Below are 15,482 nucleotides of genomic sequence, written 5' to 3'. Positions count from 1 at the left end.
GGTCAGACACATTAGCATGCCATATTACTCAAAGCAAAGACCAAAAGAAGCATCCAAACACCCTTTCGGCTTGATGAACTTGATGGACTGAAAAAGGCCACCGGCAACTTTAGGCCACCAGCCACTGCCTGAAACAAGTCAGCCTCAAACAAAGGGTACCCTTCGGTCACAATGACATGTCTACAGACAGCAAAGGTTGTTAGCAATGTCCCAAGATGTGTGATTGCTAATTGCGAGGCTAAATAGAGTTACCAAAATGAGCAGGCAAATGGTAGATTTGTTAATTGTGGAGGACCTAGATGGCACAATCCACAAGATGAGTATTAGATGAGAATACATTAGTTCTTTAAATACAGCACTTTAACTCATTGGAGCTCACAAGTCATTACATCACAGAGAAGACAACATTGGCGCCATTGACAAGTTTCAAGCATATACCCAAATAATTCTAGTATTTCAGACAGTATTTGCATCAAAGATTCATACGGGTGTGGCAAGAAATATTGGAGTACATAATTGCCAATTCATACTGAGAAATTGACAGTTGGGAAAACACCAAATTACATTTTTCTATGAATATTGAAACAAATTGGACTATTAGGATCTCCTTGGACATTGGAGATGTAGCCAGAGAGACATCTCTCAATGCAGATTAGGCCACAAATGTGCAAGGAAATAATATGTGGAGGCCAGATTATTCGGTAAAGAATCTGCAACACGCAATCAAAGTGTGGCCTATTTTCCCCTTCATCAGCTGGCCAGCGTAAGTACTGGCAGCAAGAGGAATCCAATTTAAATTCCACTCCACCGGGAGATGGTATTGTTTCATTTTATGTGTGCTTTGACATTTCTGGCTGTTAATATAGAGTAAAATCAGAAGATATTTACATAAATATGACATTAAACTGTATTAGAAATTAAGACTGACATATATTTGCGCTCATAGCAGAGGGGGAGGGCATGATTGCGTTTCGGGGTCAAAAGGTTGAGAGGACTACACGGTAGGCTGGGTCTACACGGAGAGATGAGGAGGCCGTGACTATTGGTCCGTCGTCATGTCCATCATCATGTCTGCCTGAGCTCATATAGGATGACAGACAATAAGACAGATGATGGACCAGTAGTCGCTACTTTCATTTGGTATGGAGGTGTGACCGCTCTCTCGCTCTTCAGACTAGGTCGTTTGTGTGCAAATTAAATATGGGGTCGGCTCCCAGACTCATTTCAAGGCTGGAATTCTGTTAATCAAATTATTTTTGAGAAGAGGTTATGCGGTTTTACGTCAGATGTATCTTTTCCATTGAGAATATGCCACTGAATAACGGTAAACTTTAAGCCAGTAGAATTTCTTACCATGACCTCTTCATGATGCTAATCAATGACTATTGACAATATTCAAAGGCAATCTGTGCCCTGGTGAGAAACACTCCCTTCTGGGTCATCAAGTGTCATTTATTGTGAGATTAAGTTAATGTTTGTTTATTCCAACAAGAATGTGAATGACGCACAAAACTCATTGGGACATATACCACAATAACATGGATAAGGAAAGACAAACTCACTTTGCTGAACTCAGAAGGACAGCGAAAAAGAGGTAAAATTTTATGTGAAATCTAATAAACTGAAATTGGCTTAAGATTAGTCAGCACTTTGTCTAGAAGATTAGTTTCCCTCCTACCCTTCAACTCATGCAAGTTGCTTACAAAGTGATACAGCATTGTGACATAATTACATTGTTCAAGGTGAAGCTCAGTCAAAATGGCCTTCTGCTGACACAAGGCAATTTTCTAGAACATGCACGTTTACAAATATCACAGTAACCTGGGTGCTACTCAAAACAGTCTGCGTGTAGATACTGTATCAAAAGAAAAGACAGTTAGTCCAATAAACTTTGCGGTCATAGGTTAAAGAAAAAGACGTATGTCAGCTAAACAGTATCTTATTTTTCAGTCAGAATGACACTTGTATGACTTTGTCTCAGTGAGAACATTACCATAAAGGTTTAACATAGTCAGTTATTAGTCTGTGTTTTCTCTCATTTTAATCCCCGCCCATCTCTCTCATAGATCAATGACCTTTTACAAATGGATAATTATTTTCTGAGACCTGATTGACCATCTAAAATAAACCAGCATTAAGACATGCATATTTTATGTGCTTTAAGTGCCATCACAAAGAACCATTCCAAATTAATTTAGGAGTGTACCGAGTTAACAAAATGATTTCTGATCATGTCAGCATCACTCATCTCAAATTACTGTGGAATAACAAAAAGTGGACGTGTTAATCTCTTTTAGCGAGTGGTGAACAGCATTGGATTAAGAACAAACCTTAGTTAGCTCCAGTAAGACATTTTAAAAGATATCAGTCATTAAGGGCTGCTGATGTGTGTTGTAGCATGGATTTGGTTTCAGGTTACCTTCTCCAGTCATGGAGCTTTTAGGCTCACTTTTCACCGCCTTGGTGCTCTAATGATAGAAGCCAAGTCCCTGAGCTCTTACTGTGAATTAGTCCCTCAAGTATGCAACTGTTTTCACAAAAGAAATGACAGAAAATGTTTGAGAAAATTCCTCAACGGTGGTAGAACAACTGGAGTTTATCAGAGGCAAAGCTTGCCGTTTCTTTGAGTTTCAAAAAAAAAAAAGAAAAAAAAAAAGAGCCAAGTTTGAAGATCAACATATTTTTGAAAACCATCAAGTCTCAAGTGCTGTAAGAAAAGCAACAATTGAAATATTTCCTTCCTTTGACTCCATTCTGTGTATAAATGTGTTTGGTTGCTTTGACACAAATTACAGCACTTGGCAGTGGTTTGAAAAACACTGCACCGTTGCTAATCATCTCTTTGTATCTCATAGATAATCATGTAAAGTAAGAAAACTGATGACCTCGCATTCCCTCCCCCTTCTTAATTCAACAGTCCAATGCCTCATGTTTATGAGAACATCTAGATTAAGTAAAAGGCTTGAACTGCTGGGAGGTAATATCATTGACAATTCCACTGAAAGTGCAGTGGGGGGGGGGGGGGGGGGTGCTTGTCAATATTAATTTTCCTGAACCCAAAGGAACGTCCCAACTGGTGGGTCATTTATCCACAGAGCTTGAATCATGCACTCTGCAGTTAAATCGACCTCTATCCGACCCCTGGGGCAAAGAGCTATGGTCTCGACCTTTGGCCCTAAAAGCCATCAAAAAAAGACAGGATGAGCATCTCTGACCAGTGTCCTCTAGTTTTGTTAAAATGCCATGCATGAGTAAAATATAGACCTGCTTGGCCTGGTTACAGTTCCATATAATGTTACTTCTGTATATGGACTGATTTTTCAAAAGCTATTGGAGAGGGAGATATTTTGAGTTCTGGTACAGATTCAGATGGCCTTTAGCAAGAAAAGACAGGATAAGACTGCCAATTCTCTCACCTTTTTTCACCAGGAAAGATTTTCTAGTGGCCAGAGGACTCTGCCGTACTTTCTGGTTCTGTAGGAATTTCACAGCTGTGGCTATCTGTAAAGGAAACAAGCAAGACAAAAAAGGTTCACTTTTAGATACTTGTGTGTCCAGCACAATATACAGCAATGCATAGAACAGCACAGACATCAGTCTAGACATAAGAGGGAGGCCTTGATTTGTTCAAACACAGTTGTATAACATTAATGGACTGCATTTGAAAAGTTGCTTCTGAAACTTCCCTTGCAGTGAGCATCAAGACCACCTGACCACTTTCCGGACAAATGTAGGGAATGACCAAATCAGCAGTTATAAAATTAGCCCATCAAAGAGTGCTGGACAAATGGAGTATGGAGCTTAATTTGCTATTACCCTCTTAAAGACAAACTTCCAGGCTTAAGTGCGCAGGGGAAGAAAATCTATACTTAATGCGGAGGTGATCATTTGTATCTAATAACTTAGGAATCCTAAGCTGAAAACTTCGGTAATTCTTCCAGTTAAAAACGCACCATGATCAAATCACTGGGCCTGAATGTTGTAACGACTTTAAACGTTAATGCACTAGAACGTTAAATAGCATCAGAACATCGGTAGTTTTAAGTGCATCGATTCTATTATCTTTTCCTTCGAGATCCACCTAATTTTTCCACCTCAGTATGCATTTCCAAGAAACTGAAGGAAAAAAAACATCTTCAAACACCATTAAAACATGCATTTGTAGTGGACACTGTGAAGCGGTGCCTCTTAAAATAGATAAACATAAAATAATGTGGAAAACGGGGAAACACACTACACATGAGAGCCTGGAGGACTCCTTATCGCACCTGTGGTCCCCGTGATTCAATTGTAAAAGTCATCCCTCTAATAGGTTGAAAGGTTTTGATTACTCCTCTTTTTCTCCAAGTGTTGAAAGATACAAAGTGATTGAGCACACTGCCAGGAGGTAATTCGTTTTTGGGTAATGCATAGCATATACTAAAGACTTGTTTCAATCCAAAAGAATTACATTTTAAAACTAATCTAAGGAGCAGGTATGGCAGGGAAGCCGTCTAAAAAGCATATTACTCTTCTGTGACAAAGTGCAGTGCGGAAGAGGATGGAGGGAGGAGGCAGAGGAACATTAGGCCTTAAGTTTTCTATCTTGTTGTTCATCGCAACTGTGATGAAGAAAAGCAGAAGTAGAGTTTGCTAGAGTCGCTTTACAGTACTGTATGTCAGCCAGATGAGACACATTTTGCTTTGTTCAGAAATGGAGATACTAATGTGATATTTTGAAATGATAGATTTAATAGGCGTACAGGAATGTTTATCAGACTGGTTTTTATGGTAGCATTGTAAACACACTTGTATTCCTTAGCATAATATTTAGGGACACAAAACTCCAGTGTCATCACAACATTATCCTGACCTTTTAGTACAATACGGGTTACAAGAAAAGGGGTGTGGAATTTCTGGATACAGAGGGCTTATTAAATTCAGTCACCCAGAACCTTCATTAGGACAAGCAGATTAAACCATTTGCATGGTGAGCTGTTGTTCTGGGAGGACAGCAACAGTGGAAATATGTTTCGTAACGAGATGAAAATAATATATACAATTTATCTGAATGTCTTCAATATTATAGAGAACTATATAGAGAATGTAATAACACAATTATTATATTAATTGAAAATGACAGTAAATAACCTAACTGTGGAGGAATATGCTGAAGTAGGGATTGGCGTTAATATTACATGAATTGTCAATACTTTCTGTATGTACAATGTAAATAGACCTGTAAGTATGACATCTAAATGAAGACCACAGCCAGATCAGCTTGCTCACTAATAAGGCAAATGTCCATTTGGGTCAAATTGTAGTGCTGGATCTTCAGGGAGAGGAAAAGTGCAGTTCTTAGCAGATGACATAGCTGCTTTGTGCAAGTTCCACCCAGACATCTCAATCAATTATAACCACATTGCACAGATTTCAGTCTTGTCTTGTTATCGACTTATAGATCATCCCTGTTATAGTGTAGGGTAGCACACAATTGGGCTTTTAAGGGGTTGAGCTGCGTGTTAGTACAAGGTACATTTGGGTTAGCAGTCTAAATATCAGCGGAAATTAAAATGATGGGGGTGTCTTGCCTTTCTCAGTACCGGTAAATACCTCTTGGTTAGTTTAGCAATTATTTTGTAATGCTTCTTGTAAGGCTAAAATGGCTAATGCAAAGTGTTCCATGTACTGGCCAATAATCTTTACAAATGAGATAACCAATAAAGTGTCAGGTAAAGCCGAAAAAGAGAGGAAAACTCAATCATAGGGAGAGATGAACATTAACCCAACACGCTTTAAGAGAGTGAAGTTGATGAGCGTACAAGATTACAGCATTGTTATTGAGTTTGAACTGGACCCAGATTTAACGACGCTCTCGTCTCTCAATTTCTATCTTGAAATTTTCACTTGAAATTGTGAGAATGTCCCGTCAATCAAATTATGTTCGAACCACAATGTTGGATGCCCATGTAACCAAGCAAGTTTGCGGAGCGCATACTGGTATACTGTAAGACCAATGGAACTTTATCATCTGATCAATTTTAGAAACAGAAAGCACTTGGAAAATACTTCCACTGGCTGCAGGGGAACTACACTGTATGTTTTCATTTAGTCACTTCCTTTTCCTGGTGGAGGTTTTTGATCTTTAACGGTATGAATATAAATTTATACTGTATGAATTGTACAACAAATCTCAACCATCAAAGATAAAAGATACACTTTTCTTAGAAATGCTGCCCTGCTATGCCTATACTGAATTTGAAAATTTCCTTAGCGACTGTGTTTAGAGGTCAACTGGGTTCTCAGGAGTCTTCATTTCACCCTGTGCATTTCAAGTGGAAGAGCACGAACGCTACCATCAAAACTAAACAGACTCAACTCTCCAACAGACATCAGGATAGGATTCTGAATCAACAAATATGTCCGAAATCCAGATTCAAAGGCGTGACCAGCCTTCTACGCTTCCTTCTATATGAGATATAGACCAAACTGATCCTGGAACTGGCTCACTGTGGACATGCTCTAGGACTACTGAAGAGGCCAAACAATGCGTTATTTAGTGTTCAATTCCCTAAATGTCAGGCTTCCTGCTGCCCAAGTAAGAGAAAGAAACTACCTCAAGTAGTGAAACCACCATCAACTTCTTAAGACTCAGGGAGACAAAGCTACATACAGTGTACTGTACAAGGCTACTGAGAGTGAAAACCGATTCATGACACATTTCTCATTCAATACCAGTTAATTTAGTTGCTTTAGACACTCTAATCCAAGTCATCTATTCAACAAAAGGGGAGCGTGTACATTTGTCTGCAATAATGAACACACTGAGAGAGGACAGGGAGACTGTTGTAGCAGGCAGGGGGAGCAACAATGGACGGACTAAAAGGAAATCATTAGCAAGTATAGGATTCGGTCTCAGTGTGAATCAATTCATTTCAAATTGCCCTGCACATTTGTGGAGAAGCACCCCTGATATAATAACGGGCTAACAGACAAGGCAAAAATTGTGTTAGGCTGTTCTCAAATTTCCCCTAAACAATAGTTTGGAGGACTGAAAGACAGAGAAAGAGGGAGAGAGAGAAAAATGAAGCTTTATATTAATTAGAGGCCCTTTCACGGGTGACTCTCTAACAGGAATGGTTCTCTTAAATGGTTAACCCAATACCTTTCAGATACCAGGAGCCTGTGAAAAGGAATGAGGTTTTAACACAATTAAAGTATTTCCTTCTCTCTCCCAACTGGCGTAACAGTGCTTTTTAATCTTTTTCAAAGTAGGATACTATCTTTAAATGCCCTTCTAATTGTGACATCTTCCCAGCCTAATAGGACTGTTAGCAGGGGAAGCACGGCCTGGCGGGAGCAGCTGTGAAACCAGGGACTATAGGAGACATGGAGAAGAGTGGACGAGTCAAACATGCGCATGCTGACACCAGGCCCGCACAATAACACACTGAAGTCCCTTCCTCTGAGGGACCTCCAACAAGACTTTCCAGTCATTTTCTGTGCTGTGTCATTTCGAGTTGCATTTCTGACAATTACAGATCATTGAGCAATCTTTCCCTCCCCAAAGAAAACCTCATGAGTCAATCTGAAAAGCAACAGATAAAATAACTAGCATGTTCCCCTGCTAATCACAAAGTAGGCCTATAGCTTAACATTGCCCTGCTTCTACATCTGTTAAGATGATCAAGGGATATAGTGCTGGGGTTTTATTAGACTTAGAATCTCCAAATGTGGTTCATTTTTATTGAACGGCCCCAGGTTCCAAAATTAAAGGTCAGAGTCGACGTTTCGATAAAAAAAAGGCAATGGAAAACTCCATTGACGTTTGGATAGCAAACGGTTTAAAAATAACAGACACTGCTGCGTGTGACAACTTTAGCCCCATGGGCACGGCTACGAACATGACATCAACAGCACATTACGCAATCTCAAAAGTGGGGCGGTGGATGGAAATCTGTTTCTTTAGCGACGGGAGCACATTCACACCAAACTTTCCATTCCCAATCATATCGGGTCTTTTAGGGGTCACGGACACAACAGTAGAGTTGACTGGTGCCGGGCTGTTGTGGAACTCTGCAGGCCGGGGCCGACATGTGCTGACTGATCTAGGAAGGACCCAATTAAGCTGCCCGTCATAATGCCACGTTGTCACAACAGCACAGAGCTTCTTTTAACCCGGAATTAACCCCTCGTTCTCCCCCATAGACACTGGCTGTGTGATTGAGGCTGGAACCACTATGTCATCGGTTACCTGTGCTGCAACAATTAAGAGATAGTGCCAGGCCTGTGTTTTTCCCTAGACTTTTTACACTGGCTAGGGAGCCTGAGTTCATCATGGGTTCAGTCTGGGTTAGCCTCTGGGGCAGCCCGGGTCATCTGACCCCTGGACGTGACATCGGTCGTCTGGGTAAAATAGGCGTAAAAGTCGAGCGGTTTCGTCTGAGAACTAGAACCAGAAGTCAATTTTTGGAAGATCCACATTGGTGAAACGTAGTGAAAGGAGAGGGGCCGATCGTCTCAGTACAGCCCAGCGGCTGCACCCCGCCTTGCTGCGCCACCCCTCGCGTGATGAACTACATGTTATTGAAACCTTGAGCGAGTCTGTCAAATGTATGAAGTCACCCTTTAAAAAAAATGGTAGGTATTAGCATTTAGGCCTTGCCTATACTTCTCAATTCTATTGTCAGGATTTCCCCCGTTTGCTAAACCGCTGAGACAAATGACTGTTTGGATAAGGACCTCCCCCACAGGGGGCCCTGTCCAACCGGTATGACTGAAGACCAGCGCCGCCGACAGTGACACCTCAACCACCTTGGCCGAAAGACGGGGAGATATAGTCCACAGAATTCCTTTTAATTCAGGTAAAAGGCCTAAGCAAGGCGGGCCGGGCCGCTCGGAGAGACAAGGGTCATCAGAGATTAAACTGGCACTTTAGCTGGGGGGGGTGGGGGGTGGGGGGGGGGGGTTTAGAGCAGTGGTGGAGCAACAACAAACTACTCAGCTCAGCCACCACAAACATTCCGGCCCTTCTCAGCAGCAATCCAGTAATGGATACTTCCTCGGCTCCTCAATTGGTCAAAATGTTTTCATACAATAATTTAATTCAGAAACACTTTTACAAAGCACGAGTAATCAATTTTAATTAGTTGATTTTTTTTTTTTCAATCGCATAAAATTTAATGTACTGCCATCGATCTCCTTTGTTCTTTAATGCAGTGCCTCTTTCCTGTAATTTGAGGCTGTTTTTTTTTACTTTTACAGTCAATGATGACATTCTGTGACAAGCAGCTCCACGTGTCTTTTGGTACGAGGAACAAAGTACACATTACCGGACGCAAAGACACTTAAACGCAAATACATTATATGAGTCACACAGCTGTGAAGGAGAAAGGAAAGTGTCGCACTGTTGCAAAAAGATTCATACTTTAATTTCAGGATGAAGAGATTGCTGGTCTGCACACAAACAAGACTAGCATTTACCGTTAGTAAGAAGACGGATAAGAGGGAGATGGAGAGGATGATATTAATATTGAAGGGAATATGTAGGCTACGCCCGCAGAAAAATAATGTTTCTGAACTCAAAACATTCATAGAAGTGGAATAAAACCCAACCAGATAGGCTTTTTGTATAGTTTAATCATCTTGCACGTACAGTAGACACAAATGCTTTCTTCAACTGGCGCTGTTCAGTATCTTGTCCTTCACATCAACAAAGAACTATGGGGCATTCACATTTAATTGGTTGATGGAGGCAAAACGGCACCAGTGGCGAACCACGGGGAGCTGGTGTCCAAGCGACGCACCGCAGAAGTTGTGACGGCACGAGAAGAGCCACCCTGTCACAAACAACTAACGGTGACAGGCCTATCCCCCTCCATCAACCTCAGCCCCCTCATACTGTACACACACACACACACACACACACACACACACACACCGAGGGAGTGCAACTTAAGGGAGCCATCGCGGTTGGCACATAGGCCTACATTACATTACCCGCAAGTTAGCATCAGGTTGGACTACAGTACCCGGCCGGCCTGCCAAGATGGCAAATAAACATGGCGCGGAGGGGAGGCCATTGATGGGAGAGAGGCGTCCCGCTATCGATCATGTGCTTCCTCCTGAGTGCGCCGTGACACTGAGGGAAGGGAAGCCCACAAAGACAAGCCAGGCAGATTGTGACATTCCGGTGACATTATAATCTCGCGTCCCCCTCTCTCCAGTCAATAGCCCCCGTGCGCTAATCGCGCGTCGTGGATCAACAATTTCACGGTCTTCAGAAGGGGGGCTAGGAATTGGTGGCGCGACCCACCGCGCGGGGTGAGTAGCCCTTCTTCCTCAGCGAGCCGAGGAGAAGAGGAGCGAGAGAGAAAGAGAGGAGGAGAGAAAGAGAGAGCGCAAGAGAGAGAGAGAGAGAGAGAGAGAGAGAGAGAGAGAGAGAGAGGGAGAGATAAAGAGCAAAGGGTAGCCAAACTCTCCGAGCCCTGGGCAGAGCCAGAGAAGATTAACATCACCATCTACTGGTCAGGAGTGGTACGACGCAGTGAGCGGGGCGGCAGTTGACAGTTCACCCCAGGCCCGGTCTCACGGAGAGGGGCTGTCAGAAGCAGTTAGACGCTCACCGAGACAATGGGCCTCACATTGAGAGAGGTACTCAGCTGAAACATCACAGCCACGTGGCCAACTACAGGCAGTAGACTAGACCCCCTATGTCCCAGTCTCACGCATGGAGTCACGGAGAGCAGGCTAAGTCTGTTCCCAATCAAACTAACCGGCATAGAAAAATGTTGGCAAAGATTTTTATTTTTTTTTGCGGATTCTTAACCACCGGTGTTTAACCTCGAGCTCAGGATGAGGAGACAATGTCTGCCATGTTGACAGAAAAACAACATCGCAGCATCTTGAGAAAAAGGGTCCTCCTTTTTTCACTTCAGATGACACTGATCATTTTGAGTAAAACGCTTTAGTTTAAATGGTCTAAACACAAGGGTAAATGAAAAAGAGGCTTCACAACAATCGGAAGCTGAGGTGATGTCAACGCTGATATGATGTGTGATTTCAGAAGTAAACGCCAAAGAAACCCGCCAAAACTAACAAGCTAGACTTTGTAGTGAAGAGTTAGTTACAGGACAACCAGTTCATATGCTGCACCCACCCAAATGCTAATCACCTTTTCCTTAATGTTCAACCAGATTTTTTTCAGGTTTTACAACATACCTGCCTAAAGCATGTGTTGTGGGTCTATACAATGCTGTCACCCAAATATGTTCACACCCAGTGATATCAGAACTATTGTTTTTATGCACGTTGACATGTCATTAACCACCCACTTGACCTGAATACCACTCGTTCATAATTCAGCAGATACCAACGTAAAATTAGCCAACCGTTGTCTGAATGAAGCAGTCATGGGTCTGTTAAAAATAGAAGGTAGGCTAGTATATATAAACACATCACTCTAACAGAAAGCAGCACATTTTTGGAACTCATAAAACCAAACAATATTAACCTTCAGCAGAATACCAAAAGAGTTGGACGTGACTACAGTATAGTACAGCATGACGCTGTCATCAGCACTACGCCATGACCAAAGCAACATGGAAAGAGTTCAGGGGTCACCCCCAACGAACGCCACAGCAGAGATGGTGAACGTGTACGGTTCGTTGGGGGTTTTATTGGGGCCTAGCGCCGGTGTGAGAGGAGCAGCCAGCCCTAGCCCGCCCCTGGGGGGGTCACGTGGGGCAGCACGTTGCCACAGCGAAGGGGCTGAGTTGGCAAAGCCTCCCAGTGGCAGACGCGCACCTGTTCTGACATTTTCTGTCGACCTTGACACGGAAAACACATGACAATCCCACGCTGCGTTTTAAAAGCACGGGCATTTGATGAACCCCCTTTGCTTCCCCTTTTCTTAACACCCTTGATACCTAAAACCATTTTCCACCAGCCGGCAGGGGCTGAAAAGCATGAGAGAGTCTTACAGTATTAGGAATGGAAACACATGGGGGAGGGTTACATAACGATAATAAAAGAGAGTGAAAACAGGCTGATATATGATCACGATGAACTAAAATCAGCTCATCCTCCCGACAATGCAACCTTGCAATAGGCTTAACTGTAGAGCCGTTACAGTCAGGAACAACTTCATCGACAGTGCGTCGGCCTTTAAGAGCATCTGTGCGTAGAACATACAATTCAACGGCAGAAGAAAAAATAACAACAAAAAACAAGCGTGAATTTGGTCGTGAATTTGGTCAATAGCTGCGACCACGTACGCCATGACATCATGTGCCAGCCAGACCGAATTGTTGTTGACCGACTAACCGACAGAGCGAGCTACAGAGTACAAGCACAGTCAATCTGGCGGAATCTGGTCCTCTCTTGTCTAATGAGTGAATTAGTAACAGCTGCGGTGTGGGCGGTAGCGAGCTGGTGAGCTACTGGTAACTGGCGTGCAACTTTGTCTGGACATGTTTGTGGACCGACTGACTGAACTACAGCAGCCTATAGAACTTCTGGTCCAGCTTTAAAAAAAAATACAAAATAAAAATCTTGTGGCCGCGAGTGCATGGTGTCCATCTTGATCTGTCACGTTCAACTTCTTTCTCGTGGTGCCTCCGCTACTTGGATATCAAGATTTATGCCATCATCCATCACCATCAGCCGTGGGATAGATGTAAACACTGTACTGGTGTCGGCGGAGGTCCAGTGTGGAAGGCGGGGGGACGGCCCGCCTCACTGCCCGTGCCAAGGAAGGGAGCGGACCAGGTGTTGGTAATTGTCAGTCCTGTCGGTGACTAGAGCATGGTGGCTGCTTTTTACTGTGCCAGACCCTGTTTCACTACTGGTTTGCACTTATGCCCCACCTTAATGATAGCTCTTACATGCTGTTCTTTCCCTACAGACTGCCTGTGGGCACGGACTACTCCTGGCAGGAGGCCCTCCTAGGTGCTACTGAGCCTGCGGTGGAGAGTTGGGGATGAGCAGGAGAGCCCCACTCTCTCCCGACTACACGTCACTTCCAAAGCGGGATAAAGTTCGTTCATTATCCCAGCAGGCCTTCTGTATAATATCCACTATTCACCATTACTCCTGGCAGGAGGCCCTCCTAGGTGCTACTGAGCCTGCGGTGGAGAGTTGGGGATGAGCAGGAGGCCCTCCTAGGTGCTACTGAGCCTGCGGTGGAGAGTTGGGGATGAGCAGGAGGCCCTCCTAGGTGCTACTGAGCCTGCGGTGGAGGGTTGGGGATGAGCAGGAGGCCCTCCTAGGTGCTACTGAGCCTGCGGTGGAGAGTTGGGGATGAGCAGGAGGCCCTCCTAGGTGCTACTGAGCCTGCGGTGGAGAGTTGGGGATGAGCAGGAGGCCCTCCTAGGTGCTACTGAGTCTGCGGTGGAGAGTTGGGGATGAGCAGGAGAGCCCCACTCTCTCCCGACTACACGTCACTTCCAAAGCGGGATAAAGTTAGCTCATTATCCCAGCAGGCCTTCTGTATAATATCCACTATTCACCATTGTAGGCTAATTGAGGTAAACCCTGAAAGTATTCTATTTAGTTGGCTTTAAGATGATTTGAAAGCACGTATCTAAGCCTGTACTCATAGACCTGCTGGTTTATAGAGTGCTATCTTTTCTCTACGATACCCCGTGATAAAGCCGTAATCTCAGGGCACCACACACAGAGAAACTCCGGAATCCCATTAGCAGTTCCCTTTCATTATTTTTCATCAAACCGAGAAAACTGACACGTATTAATTAATATCCATTATGTGCTTTCTCTCTCCTTCTCCCCTCTCCCGATTAGACGTTGGGGGGAAAAGAAGCAATTAGCTTAACAAAATAATCAAAAAAATATGTTTCAGAAATCCCTGATAAATGTCCTGCAAGGTCCCATCTAAACGTAAGAAGTGTAATACATTCTTGCTGTCATATTCCATTAAACCACTATTACAGTCTTGATAGAACTATTAGTCACTACATTATTAATAACATTAATGTATTTACATTTTTGGTGTACAAGCCTGCTTTCAAGCAATAATTTATGAACCCGGCTTCAGATATGTTATAATGTCCCCCATCTACCATCTTTTGTGTTTATTATTGATTGTGAAAACAGTCAGAATTCTAAGTTAAATCCCCCAAGCACCCCCCCCCCCTACACACACACCCCCACCTCCACCCTAATGTATTGGAGTGGGGTCTTTGCATTAAGGGACAGAAATAAAGTGCATTTACATCTGAAGCATAACTTCATAATTTACATTCCAACATTTATTAGGGGTGACAAACGAGCGTTTGGTCCACTCATGCTTTTCCACAATGCAGCACTCATTCAATCCATATAAATTACAGCTGGGGTAGTGAGTGCAAGTGCAAATTATTTCATTATATTTATGCAGCACATGTATGACTCTATATGGGGTTACTAGCATGAGCAGTGGGGATAACTAGATGGCAACAACCAGTGGTACTCACAGTGCTAAAGGGAGAGTTCACATAAATTACATAATGCAGTGTGAGGCCTATACAAACCTTCAAATAACCTAGATATCAATGTTTTGAAGATGTGGATGTTGGGGGACTTGATTAATAAGGGAAAGTGTGATTGTGTGATCCAGCTAGGCCTGGTATTCCCCCACTGACCGCCACTGGCCTACGAGGCAGGACTGAGTAACAGAATTAGAGAGAGCAGCAGTTTTGTAGTTATTGTATAAATGCGTTCAGGGAATCCCGGCTTTTAACCAAATATCTACACTACAGGGAAGCTGGCAGACAAATTAACAGCTAATAATTTACTGGGAAGCCAGATACATAGGGGAGAAAAAACCTCCCCATTTCCCCAAAGTGTCAGGTTGCTAAATCACTTTTCTCTGATTTCCAGACTTCTGAAAGTGCACGATGATACAGGGGAGAAGCCAGCTTTCTACGTGCCAACGAGGCTTCCGTCACACATGCTTCAGCAGACCCGAGTGAGGAAGTGGAGAGTTTGGGCCCCGAGGTCGAGGGGTCGCGAGGATGGCCTGGGAACCAGCGGGGGCCTCCTTTCCCCAGCGGCCTGTACCGACAACCCCGTTTAGGTCAGCGAAATGAGAGGTACGGGAGGGGGAGTTCAATCAAGATTCCTGTTCATTAAAATCAAAGGACATCGGCAAAATGAAAAAGATGCTGACAAATCAAGGGGTCTCAGTACCTGAATTACCATAGTCATTTACTTATTAAAGCCAGGATGCTTCCTGTCAATCAACAGCCGTCACATTCCCTGTTTGCAGGCGGAAAGCCGGCGTAATTGCCTCTCATACTAATCAACACAACTTGTGTAATTATGCCTTGAAAGTGACATTGGAGGCTGAGAGCGATGTGAGCAGTCTTGACAGCGGAGACTTCACCAGCTCGTCTGGAGATTTCCAGTCTCGCCGTGCCGTGGGTACGAGCCGCTCACAGGCCCGGGTTCGCCTCTCACTTTCTCTGTCTGTCTGTCTGTCTGTCTGTCTGTCTGTCTGTCTGTCT

The 15,482-nt window shown here is 43.6% G+C and overlaps 1 protein-coding gene across 1 annotated transcript in view; it reads right to left on the bottom strand.

The window, feature by feature from the left end:
* pex14 (peroxisomal biogenesis factor 14) overlaps window positions 1-15,482 on the bottom strand; it is a 46,985-nt gene that overhangs the window by 23,235 nt on the left and 8,268 nt on the right. Inside the window, exon 3 of the mRNA XM_084436292.1 lies at window positions 3,417-3,501. Coding sequence (XP_084292418.1) covers window positions 3,417-3,501 — 85 coding nt within the window. The remainder of the gene's footprint in view (window positions 1-3,416; window positions 3,502-15,482) is intronic.

The sequence above is a fragment of the Borostomias antarcticus genome, assembly GCF_949987555.1.
Source record: "Borostomias antarcticus genome assembly, chromosome: 3".
NCBI lineage: Eukaryota > Metazoa > Chordata > Actinopteri > Stomiiformes > Stomiidae > Borostomias > Borostomias antarcticus.
This window is presented reverse-complemented; position numbering and strand designations above follow the sequence as displayed.